This window comes from Triturus cristatus, chromosome 11 (genome assembly GCF_964204655.1).
Source record: "Triturus cristatus chromosome 11, aTriCri1.1, whole genome shotgun sequence".
Lineage (NCBI taxonomy): Eukaryota > Metazoa > Chordata > Amphibia > Caudata > Salamandridae > Triturus > Triturus cristatus.
Genome location: NC_140594.1, coordinates 1,144,872,817 through 1,144,885,634, shown reverse-complemented (window position 1 = coordinate 1,144,885,634; position 12,818 = coordinate 1,144,872,817). Strand labels below are relative to the sequence as shown.

The following is a 12,818-nucleotide window of genomic DNA, read 5'->3' as shown; positions in this document are numbered from 1 at the left end:
TTTGAGAGTAACTCAAATTCTTTTTTTCTTTCAGTACCCAATGTAACCAACAATCTAAGCATCACAGATGTTTCTATTGATTCAATTTCTCTCAGTTGGCAGCCACCGTCTGGCAACAAAAGCTACTATTTGATTAAAGTGGTAGGAAATCCTGCCTCAAATATGTCAGTAGTCACAGAATATGCCTCCATCACAAACTTAATGCCTGGGAACCACTACACATTTGTAGTCTCAGCTGTGTCTGGAAGTGGCCTGTTGGGAGAGAGCAGTGTAATATCACAACACACAGGTGAGCATTTGATATATGAAATGAATTAACCATTATAGTTGGTCATTTTAGATGCAAGCTTTAAAAACTGGATACAAAATTCAGACCCTTGTCTTTAGTCAACTTGGTTCAACTGAATAGGTGCACCATTGATGGGAATATGTATTTGTTTCCTCAACGAGCCATGCCAGGCCTTGAATTCTCAGCATTTTCAGGCAGAACGTATGTCATCGGGTATTGGCACACTTACTGTTCAATTGATTTCTATAGGTGTTTCACACTCACAACAAATTACTTGTAAATGGGTATATAGCTGGACTTGATCATAGGGAGCCTCATTACTATGGCAGGCTCTATTCACAATATAATTGCTGTATTTTGTATCTTCTCTTGACAGTTTCGCTGTTATTGATTGTGTCGAAATTTATTTGGTGAAGGGGAGTACACTCCACCAGAGTGTTCCTAAAAGCCCACATCGGGCCATGAGACAACTTGGTAAATTCCCTTTTGCATGATAGATGAGGAATTTACTCCTACTGTTAGTGTTTACCCTATGTGTGTTACTTATGAATGGCATATTCTCACTCTGCATGTGACTCATTGCACTCAGCATAATTATGGACCACAGTCATTATCACAACGGTCAGGATTATTTTCTGGTTCTAACATGCCACATTGGCCGTGATTTTTATCCCACACCTAGGGGCCCATTAGCATGGTGGGCGGATTGCCACTGCCCGACCGTCGGTGGCGATCCGCCCGCGAAAACACCTCACTGGACAGCCATTTACCCGCGGTGGATAGAAAGACCCTCCGCTGCTTTTCCGCTGGTAGGCAATGGTCACGGAAAAGGCCCATAATATGGTGGCAGTGCCTTGCAGGCACCGCCATCCATATTATGATAATGGTGGTGGAATGCCTTTCCATGGCGGAGACACTGCCATGGAAAGGCATGCAGTGTTTACTTTGGGGGCCCATTGAGGGCCCCCCGCGGGGGTGGGGGGCAGCACTTGTGGGGTACCCATGGCACCCCCCTACATTGGCATTCACAAGGTGGCAGACACTGCGTGGTGCCTGTCACGTTGTGCATGCCAATGCACAACATGCATTCCCAACATTGTGGCGGGTGCTGCTCACAGCACCGCCCGCCACATTGTTGGAAATGCGGGATGTGACCGCCAGGGTGGCGGTCGCATCCTTACTGGCAGGAGGTCTCAGCACCGCTAGGGTGGTGGGCGGACTGGAGTCCGCCCGCCATCCTAATAGACCCACTAGGGCCTAGTTATGAGTTGGCAGTCCAAGGACCACCAAACTCATGGTGCCGCAGCAGTGGCAGTTAGGCCACTGCTGAACCGGCAGTCTTATTGTCTGATTACAACATGGGCGGTCAGACTGCCATGGCACCCCCGCAACCACCAGGAAGCCGAGATCCCTGGCGGTGGCGCGGCAGTCTGAGAGCCACAATATGCTTGGTGGTGCCCTGCAGCAACATCAAGCATATGATGACTTTCCACCTGCCAGCACTCTTATGGAGGTGCCTATTCCATGAAACCGCTGGCGGTGAGGAAAGAAAGGTGGTCCTAAAGGGCCCCCTCATGGCCCTGTGCATGGGGGTGCATGCAGGGGGCCCCCGTGTGGATGCACCCCATTCCTGCACCTTATGCACTTAACAGTCTATGCAATGCGGGAACATGCACTGGAGGTCCCGCAGGGTGCAGTTTAAAGCTCACATAGGAGCCTTTTAACTGCGCACACCACCTGAAGGCCACGTTCCCCCACCAGATCACAGTAATACTCGTAGTCTGTTGGGCAGACAGGCGGTGGCCCTGTTTGGTGATGTGGGAGCAGGGCAGTGGTGTGCCATCCCGCCCTCACACTGCAAAACTTGTAATCGAGCCCATAGTGTAGAAAACGCTCCATGGTTCTGTCACAGTGACCACAGCATGGACGTTTTTGCATGAATTCTCACCCACTGCAGATTCCTTAAACGTATATTATAAACTAAATTAATTTTGATCTTTTCTTTTCCTTTCTCTCTCTATAGTTTCGCCTTTCCTCACCCTTTCCCCCCTCTTGATTTTACAGGTTCTCATATTTATTCTTTTTCTTCCCATATTTGTTTATGTATCCTGGTAAACATTGTATTATATTGATGATGATCTCTAAATTTGAGGGGATTGAAACATCGTCGACCTGATCACTTTGACCCATCTGATTATATACACTTGATTAATGGGTGCAGCAATGTTGTGTTTTACAGAGTTGTGTCTTTGATTTAGTGTGTTTTTTGTCACTCACTTTATTGCCTGTGCGTTTTTTTGATACCTGTATAAGTATGCCTCGTAGAAGTAACCACCACTACAGATTATTTAGAATTTGATCTATTCATAAAATGTAATTTTAAGCGTTGAATGGACACTCCCTGGTAATTATTTATGTTCCCAGTGCATTATATTTTTCTAATTGGAATTTAGGGTCCTCTGTTCCTCATAGCATAGGGTATTGGGACAAAAATATCAAAAAAAATCGAGGAGCAGAAATATTGAGGTTTAAATATTGTGATGCATAACTATTATGTGCAAAAATATCATTGACAAGGCTTTTGATTTTAAGGTAAGTAAAATTAATGTTAAAAATATATACGTTGTTAATCATGATGTTTAAAATATCTAAGTTGTTAATATAGTTTCCAAAGTTTCCAAAAATATTGTTGTTAATAAGGTCATCTTTAAACAATTTTTATGTATTATGATATATATTTTTATTGTATACATTATGAATGGTTTGTATAATTATTGTTAATGTTTTTATATAGTTTTCTCATTTTTAGTTGTTTTTAAATTTAATGTAATGGTTTATTTGTATTTTTAGTGCCAAAGTGTGTTGAGTGTCAAGTAAATTAAGTATGGTTATTAATTATTGATTAGTATTAAATAGTTGATGATTAATTATGTTAATGTTGTATTTTTTTTATTACGTTAGGTTTTAGGTACGAGTTGTGGGGTTTCTATAGCTATAGGGTGCGAATTAATGTAATTATAATTATTTAATGATTATTATTTAATTATTATTAATTATTTAATTGATAATTAATTATGTACACTGTGATATATATGTATTTTTTATTATTATTTTTGTTGTGGGTAGTGGTTTTTATATAGGTAAAGAAAATAGTTATATAATTAATAATAAGTGTAAATTATTAATAATTATTTACTTAATAGTTATTTATGTAAATTATGCAATTGAGTTTTGTTTTCAGGTTATATATTTGGGGGCCGATTCCGATCCTGGGAAAACGCTGTACAAATCGTGGTATGGAGCGTTTTCCCCATACAACTCGTACTTGTAAGGATTCCCCTACAACCTAGGAAGTACGATCCGTACAAATAGACGCTCACCATACAAATTGTAAAAAAGACCATACAACTCATAAGTACAAGCGATTCCGATTCGGATTGCCCTGCACGCGACGTTCACATGTATTCACGGCAGCAGTTTACAACCCGTCAAGTACGATTCGTACAAACGGCACTCCGTACGGCTCTTTTTTTACAGGAGCCAAAAAGTGCCAGGAAAACATTGTACGCCCCAAAAACAGTACGAGACGGACCCCCCATGTACGCGTCGTACACCCCATGAATACAGGGGTACGGTGCGTAAGTTGATATAAACAGACACAAAGATTTGAGTTTTTTAAATAGTATTATATGTATATATGATTTTAAATTATTTCGAAATATATATTTTATATTATATTACTGTTTAATGTTAATATATTTTATGTTTACTATGTTTAACTATATTTATATTAAAAGACTATATTTTTGTCTTCGGTATTAGTGTATAACAATATTTTTTTCATTTTTTTTGCGTATTTACATTATAAGTATAGATAACAATAATTTTGGGTTTGATATTTTTGAGAAAATATTTATGTCCCACGATATTTGTGGTTTCGATATTTTGTCAGTGAACCCGAACCCTACACATCCTTAAGTGTCCCTTATATTTGTAAAACAACACCTATAGGCTCTGCACTGGACCTCTGCACAGGGAAAGAAAGGTTCTGCCATCTTGGGTTTAGGTATACAGGGGCACTGTAGGGCTGTTTGCAGTAAGGTACACAGGAATTGCAGGGGGTAGGGTTACCCCTCTAAAGGTTTTCTCAATTGGTTAGGGAAAGGTCAGGAGTCAGCCTCATCCATGGGCCAGTGCCATGCACATATGTGGCACCCCTGGTCACCCTCCCCAGAACACTACTGGGCCTGTGGAAGACAGAAGAAGGACTGTACCTGCTGTTGAGAACTGTGAGGAGAACAAATGAGCTGGACCTGCTCCCACGTGTCCTCAGGACAAAGAAGTGGACTTCAAGGGTCAGTTGGTTGACAACCTACAAAGCTAAAAAGCTACAGGTTCATCAAAGCCACAACAAGTCCATCTTTCTTGAAGAGCCCAGCTGACCAGTCCGCACCGGACTAGCTCTGGACTCTGCTGGTGACTCCTATGGAGTGGAGTGAGACTTTATCCTAAGTACCGTTCCTGAGGTCATGGAACACTTGGCTGGTGTCAGAGTGTACACCTTCTGCCTAATACTAATGATGGGGGACTTTGAAACTTTTTGTTAACTTTTTGCTTGGAGAACCATTGAGAAACTGGGAACAACCTGCTATCTGAGACGCTGGGGGAATATAACAAGTTGGCCTCACTTCTCAGTAGTTCCCATGCATTCTTCTCTTGATGACAGAATCTGTCAACACCAAGTCCTTCTCGGTTCCCATCTGCAGTTTCATTGGTTACGCCATGGAAGGAGACTCAATTAATGCCAGAGATCTCTGGGGCTCAAAGACTTGAACATCTCCAATGGAGGTCTTTAGCCTAAACCAACAATTTTGCTAAGGTTCCTCTCTATGCCCAAATATGCTGACCCCAAAGTCTGCTGTCTTTCTCTACTGAAAACTGTTCATCATTAGGAGGTAACTTTACCGCAGGACCTTGTATCTGACCCGCGCTCTATCGTGGTCGGCCTTAAACCTTATCCTTGTCCTATTCAAGCGCCACCAGATGACCCTTGTTGGTGCTTGACTCTATTTGGTGCTATTTTCATTTAATCAATTGAACCGGATTTATGGAGAGGGACTAATCACCCAGGAGGGTATCCAGACGCAGATTTCCATTACTGGATTTTTGTTATTTTGGTGTCATTTTGGTCATTATAAATTGGGGTGGGATTTTTATTATGTTGTGTTTTTAACTTTTTAAATGTTTTAGAACTCTTAAATGCTTTACACATTTTCTTATGTTCAGCCTGTCTGCTCTGTGCCATAGCCACCAGGAGTTGAGCTCAGGTTAATATGATTGAAACCTTGACTGGACCTAACAGGAATAATGACAATATTACTTGTGATGGCCTACCAGCCATCACAACTAATCCACTTCTAAAGAGTTGGGGGCAGATTTACAAGCCCCTTTCGCCACCGGTCCATCCCCTTTTGTGTCGTACCGCTGGTGCACGCATGTTACTGCTTCATATTTACAAGGACCAGAAAAGCTGCCCTGCGTGACTTTTCCTGTCCTTCTAAATATGGCCCTTTACACACTGCACTTTGCCTGAAACAGGCATTTCATGGGTGTTGCTGTGGGTTTTCCCACGCAGCACCCATGAAACAGACACATTTCCAGATTTACGAGGAATCGTAAATCTGGAAATGGGTGTGAATGCTACACCTCCCCAGGGGAGGCGGAGGGAGGCTCAAAGAGGAGAAATGTATTCATTTCTCCTCGTTTTCTTTTCCTCTTTCTATGCGTGCTGCATTCTGCAGCACGCATAGAAAGAGGAAATCATCTCTAATGATTGTTTATGTACAGGAAAGGGTTCCCTTCCTGCACATTAACAATCATTGAAACAATGACATTTTTCAACTTCTAGGTGTGCTAATGAGCACACATAGAAGTTGAAAAACGGCATTTCAGATTGTGTTTGTGCAGGAAGGGAACCCTTCCTGAACAAAAACAATCTCCCCACGATGCAGGCATCGTTGCACCATGGCGCAAGGGTGCCTGTACCAGCGCATGGCAGCAGTTTGTGTGCCAGAGCAGGGGGAAGCACAGAGATGTAACAAATTGTTGTAAATATTTTGCATCCCTGTGCTTTGAAAGTGACTCGGTGCGGCCAAACCAAATGGCCTGCGTTCTGCACTGAGTCACTTTCTTGTAAATCTTCCCCCTGGTGTTTTCTAAACCCCTCTTTATGAGCCAACATCATCAGAGAGGACAACCCATTTAATGCAAGCAATGAACAGCAGTGATGCCCTCAAAATTGGGTGTTATCTACTATAAGCCACCTGAGCAAGAACTATTTAGGCCCCTATTACGATATTGGGCGGACTTGCATCTGCCCAACACCGTATCGGAATGGGAATCGGCCAACCATGGGTCGGCCGAACCGCAAACCAAATTACAGAGCAAACGCAAATGGTGCAGTCGCAAACTCCCATTTGCCTTTAGGAGCTTATGCTTCGGCCTTAAACCGACCATAGAGAAATGGGAGTTTGTGTGTATCCCTGCACCATGTGGCAAGCACCTAACAATACCTGCCAAACAGTGCAAGGATTCACAGGGGGGCAGCCCCCAACCACAGGCCTCAGTGAGAAGGGGCTAAGTCGCTTTCCGACAAGCTTTCCATGTCAGAAAGCCAGGCATGGAAAGCCTGTTGGAAACCGACATCATAATCCTTATGGCGGAAATGTCGTCCATAGGTATTACAGGCCAGCCTCCTATTGGCTGATCGGAAGCCAGATGGAATGACCGTCCAGTTTCACTTTCGACCTTTTGCATTGTATTGTGGCAGTTGAAACTGAAACTATGATGTGATTCCGAAAGCCTCCGACCTGAGGTCAGAGACTTTCTGAATCACCGTCGTAATTAGACCCTAAGTTTAATGAAAATTTCTATATTTTTGTTAGAAAATCAAACTTTCAATTCATATAGCCCTTTAAATAATTTATTTGATAGTAACTTAAATTTTTCTTTTTTCTTTCAGTGCCCAATGTAACCAACAATCTAGCAATCACAGATGTTTCCTTCAATTCGGTTTCTCTCAGTTGGCTACCACCGACTGGCAACAAAAGCTACTATTTGATACAAGTTTTAGGAAATCCTACCTCAAATGTGACCATATTCACAGAATTTGTGTCCATCACACACTTAATACCTGGGAATCATTACACATTCTTAGTCTCAGCTGTGTCTGAAAGTGGCGTATTGGGAAAGAGCAGCGTGATATCACAATACACAGGTGAGCATTTTACATATAAAATGAATTCATCTTTATTGTTTGTCATTTTAGATGCAATATTAATCATTGGAAGCCTCACCACCTGGATAATGCCAGCGGCTGCATCCTGGAACAGCGAGATGGAGTCAATCTCCAACACGCATAGACCATGCCATCTCATTTGCTTATGATTACATGAGCAATGTACCTTATTTGGTTCTGCATTAATGAGAGTTTTGACATTTTAATTCTATCCTGCAGAGTTCCAAACAGAGATTCATAACCTTCTTCCCATTTAACATTTCATTTTAAATAATTTAATCTTGAGTTAAAGGCTAAAGTAAGAAATGTACTCACATGCATAAACTGATTGAAAAATGTAACATTTTGAAAAGAGGAAATGTGAATGATATGTGAACTACAAACATGCTTTTTACTTCTGAAAATCTTCCACACTAAACCCATTTAAACATAGGGGTGTATTTTGCGCTTTCTGCCCATAAGATCCTAATTGATACCAAACCTTTAATGAGGATATGTGCATGCCTTTCAAGGGTGTGGGAATGAACCTGGAATTTCCACCTCCAGGCACATTTTGAGTTCAATTAAGATGAATTTGGGGGGCCCTAGCAGACCCCCCTTCACCCAGAGGCCTCTGGTTGGAGCCTGTGGGGGTACCCATGGGACCCCTCTTTATAACCATGCAGTGTGGCAGGCACCATGAAGTGCCCGTCACAGGGTGCAAGGTTTTCTGCAGCCACCCCTTTTTTCAATGGGAGCCTGTGATGTCAGTCGAAACACAGGCTCCCATTGAAGTAAATTGGAGTCCAACGGAACGGTGTTCGGAAACATCGCGATCGGTGACAAATGGACTCCCTGAACCCAAGTTGGTCAGAAATGATTCAGGCAAGGAGTCTGTCGAAATGCTTTCCGACCGACATCGTAATGAGGCCCATAGTGCGGTCAGAAACTTCCATTTTTCAACGGGAACTTGTGCAGGGGGCACCCGCAGCACAAGATTCTCTTGAAAAATGGAAATATGTAAACATCCCTGCACCGTATGGCAGGCACCTCATGGTGCCTGCCACAAGGTGCAGGGATGTTGTGGTGGGTATGGTGCCCCCCAGGGCAGTATGTGGAGGGCCAGGGGAGAGGGGGCCCTGCTAGGAGTCCCAATATTGCTTTCCGACAGTCTTTCCATGTTGGAAAGACCAACATGGAATGGCTCTTGGAAACTGACATCATAATCTCGACGTAGGATTATGCTGCCTTTCCAACTGAAGCCAATTGGAACTGTGTTGGATTCCCCCACAGGTTTAAACTTCGACCACAGTCATCTTAATACAGCCATTGGACTTTAAACCTACCATGTCGGGCAGAAAGCCTCCGGAGGCTTTCCGCCCGTCATTGTATTCGGGCCCTAAGGGTCTGATTTAGATCTTGATGGCCTTACCATCATCCGGCCGTGGTTTTAAATACTCCATCAAGAAAGACAGTGGTCCGACTGCCATATTTAAATGTTGCGGCTAGAGACAGAAGACTGCAGTGGTTTTCCCTGCTGGCTAGCAGTATCCCATCGCTGTCAGGCCTCTGAAAAGGAGACTAAGGGTCTGATTTGAGATATTGACGATGGTATAGCACCGAGCCAGTTTAGATGGTCCCATCGTGCTGACCATGTCCTGACGTAGTGGGGCAATTGTGGTGCGGAGACAGGTAAGTAATGCTTATTTAAATCTCAATACACAGATGTGTTGAGTATATGTCAATATGCACATGTAGGTATTGTGTACTGGCCATTGTTGTGACATACGTCAATGCACACCAACAACCTACACACACCATTGACTGTACACACACACACCAAAAAGCCTACCTTAGTATCCAGTGACAATGGAGTGGCTGAGCATTGTGATCAAGTAGCAGCAGCACAGCAAAGACCTGGACAATGGCGTTGGCATTTTCACCAACCCAAGCTTGGAGGTTTCCCCACCACAGTTGCCTCGACGGAAAGGCACATCATAATCTGGATGGCGGGAATCTCAGCGTGACTCCCTCCAACAGCCACTCCAGTCTACGAGAGAGACAGATCCTGGGGAAGTGGGTGGGACCGCAAAGGTCTTCCCTCCAATGCCCAGACAACATCTAAATCTGACCGGCGGACTGCCAAGGTGTATGTGTGGGAAGACCTGCAAAGAAGCGATGGCTGGACCAGGCCCATGATGATCTAAATCAGGCTCTAAGTGGGAAGGTAGAAATCCTGAACAGGTGAAGGTGCCAATTGTATCCTGCTGACAAGAGGACTTCTCTGGGAGTTGAAATTCAAATTTCTCTTCACAAACCACCAAAACCAATGGTTTCACCGGGACCTTGTCTGAACCTATCCGACATTGTGGAGCCCTCCTTCGAATACAGCCTGCTGCCTTGCCCTGCTGCAGAATTTTGACTTCCATTTTTGAGTTTAAGTTCCAAGGAGAAACGTCCAACCTGGTTGAACCTAGTTGAACCTGGTTGGTGTATTTGAACCCTGATCCATTGTGATCAACCTGAAATCACACCAAAGTACTGGTCTACCTTGAAAAGTTGACCACTATTTGTGCTTAGTGTTTTTTGGCACTACTAAATTGTATCTTTGGTTCCCCTTATTGGATTATGTTTGTTTTATATCATTTTATTTACTAAAATGTACTCTACTTTTCAAATTATGCTTGGGATTTTTATTGTATGGTTTTTATACTTTATGACATTTTTGGGCTGCATAAATATACATTGCCTTAACTTAAACCTGAAGTATGCAAAAAGTGATCAATGAAATTCTTGAATACTCTCAGCCACTGGTAATTATTTGGAGCCGTTCTCCAATCCATTGTTATTTTCCACGGCATACTACCTGAGCTTGGACCAAGCTATATGCAAATCAGTCTTGACCTTGCTCCAAGGAGAACAGTCCAGCTATGAACTGCCTGGCCACGTACACTCAGACCATTTCACAACAACCTAGGACCAGTTGTGCCCTATTTGGGGCTCATCACCAAGGTATAGCTTTGTTCCAGTGACGTAGCCTTTGTCACGGAGCATATAGGGGCAATGTGTAAACTATTTATACAATACTGATTTCTCGCCCTTAGTTAAGACCAACTGCAATAAAGCACGGGGCAGATACAGAAACCAGATTCCACATGATCTGAAGTTTTACCTTCAGACTTCTTCTCTGGAATGGAAGTTTAGAGTTTCAGTCTTCAGTGGACAAGGGAGCAGGCTGTACCTGAGAAGTGTTCTATGACTTTGGACAGTTACTGGATGAGGTCTTGGTACCTTTGACTTTTGGTAGGAACTCTCTGAGTCGGAATAATTTGAATTTATTGATCACTTTTATGGAGCTCAGATTCTTCCAGCGGAACAAGGCTGCAGTCTGTAGTCAAAGAGGGCTCTACACGGCTGGGTACCTTCTTCACAAGGTTCAGCTGAATCAGATGTGCTGCTGTGAGAAAAACGTAGTGGAAGCAGAAGAGATCTTTAGCACTGGGGCAATGCACCATTATTAGATTGACTTGGCAGGTTGGCTCCAGTCCCCCACCGGTTCTCAGGGCAAAAAGTTGGCAAAATGTTTCTAAGTCTTATGTTTTAGGATTTCTTAAGAGTTGTACACTTTGACACTAGATAAAAGGCCCAAACCTTGTGGACAATACTAAGGAGTCAAGACTCACTCTAGCAGAGGCCAGCAGCAGGGTCCATGGCATATCCAGTTGGAACTGGTCAGATGAGAATGCAGGCAAAGGGTCTTTTGGAGCTTTTTGTGTCCCTGTAATTCAAACGGAGGTCAGCATTATGACAGATGCAGTCCATTTATTTGTCCTTGGGTAAAGAGGGAGAACAGGTCCAATCTTCAGTGTACTGCTCAGTTCAGACCTCTTCTAGAAATCCAGACATTGTTCTGATGAGAGAACTGTGGGTGCCACATTTTTGTATGAGACCAGCCTTGGGTAGGGATGACTTCTAGCTCCTGCTTCAACAATGGTAAAAAATTTCCCAGGGGCAACCCTACCCATTTCTGCAGCACTTACTATGTGCCCTACTGCAAACAATCCCACAGTGCCCCTCTCTACCAAAAGGCAATATGGCAGTGCATTTCCTCCCTTCCCCATAGCGCCTGTGTCCACCCTAGAGGGGACCCCTCCTCCTCTGTAGTCACTCAAAACAGGATGTTGTGGCAGCTCCCCTCCCTGGGCATGCTGCCTGACTGGCCACCAGTTCTTGCTTTCCTGGCCCTAGCTACCAACAGGAGTTGTAAACTGCCTGAATAGAAGTCTCTCCTGGGGACATGATGTAAGAAGATTTTGGAATATGGGAGGGTCTTTTCAATAAAAGGCCCTAAGCGCAATGCAAAGGACCTTAAAGAAGATTCTTTGTTGGATTGGCAGCCAGTGTAGCACTGCCTGGGCCGGCCTGGCCAATTGATGTTTGGGTATTTTAATCAGAATTCTGGCTGTGGCATTCTGAACCACTTGCAGTCTTCTTATCACAAGTTTTGGACTCCCTAAATAAAGGGAGAACTCATAACCAAATCATGAATTTATTCGAAACTGCACAGCAAGTCACCTGGTGGATTGTGGTAATAAATATAGATGTCTTCTTAGGGACCTACAAATGCCGAAACATGAGCCAGCTAGTTTTATGGCTTGGGTTACCATTGAAAGATTTTCAATAAATCCAAGAACCCCAACTTTTTACTGCTTGGATAGGCTTGGGTAATTCTCCTAGATGCTTGGCCAGGATACTTTCAGCCACCGAGACCTGTTATTGCCTACCACAGGCACCTCTGTTTTTGTGTCATTAAGTTTCAGGCTGCTAGCAGCTATCCAATCTATGACCTCATTAAGACATGTCTTAATGAGAGTGGAAGATTGTATAACTTCAGGAGTAAAGGCCATAATGATCTGAGTGTCATCTACATATGGCAGTATGGCAGATCCATGTGATCACACAATTTCCGCAAGAGGTAAAACATACAAATTAAAACATGTGGGTCTAAGGTAGGATCCTTATGAAACTCCACACTGGAGATATTTAACTGCAGAATGCAGAGCACCTTCACAAACTTTCAGCCATTTAATTGCTTCTCCTGTGATTCCAGGTTCCCCCATTCTTTAGATGAGGGTGATATGTGACATAGTGTTGAATGCAGCACTCAGGTCGTGCCTAACAAAAATGAATGTGTCCTCATGTAACGCAACTGGTGCTATGTAAAACGCTCTGATACCCGATAACTTCGGATCA

At 43.4% G+C, this 12,818-nt stretch overlaps 1 protein-coding gene across 1 annotated transcript in view; it reads left to right on the top strand.

Moving 5' to 3' along the window:
• The window catches only part of LOC146788598 (tenascin-X-like), a 694,637-nt gene that overhangs the window by 179,403 nt on the left and 502,416 nt on the right, over nucleotides 1-12,818 (top strand). Inside the window, exons 16-17 of the mRNA XM_085633173.1 lie at nucleotides 35-289; nucleotides 7,311-7,565. Of these exons, the coding sequence (XP_085489299.1) occupies nucleotides 35-289; nucleotides 7,311-7,565 (510 nt within the window). The remainder of the gene's footprint in view (nucleotides 1-34; nucleotides 290-7,310; nucleotides 7,566-12,818) is intronic.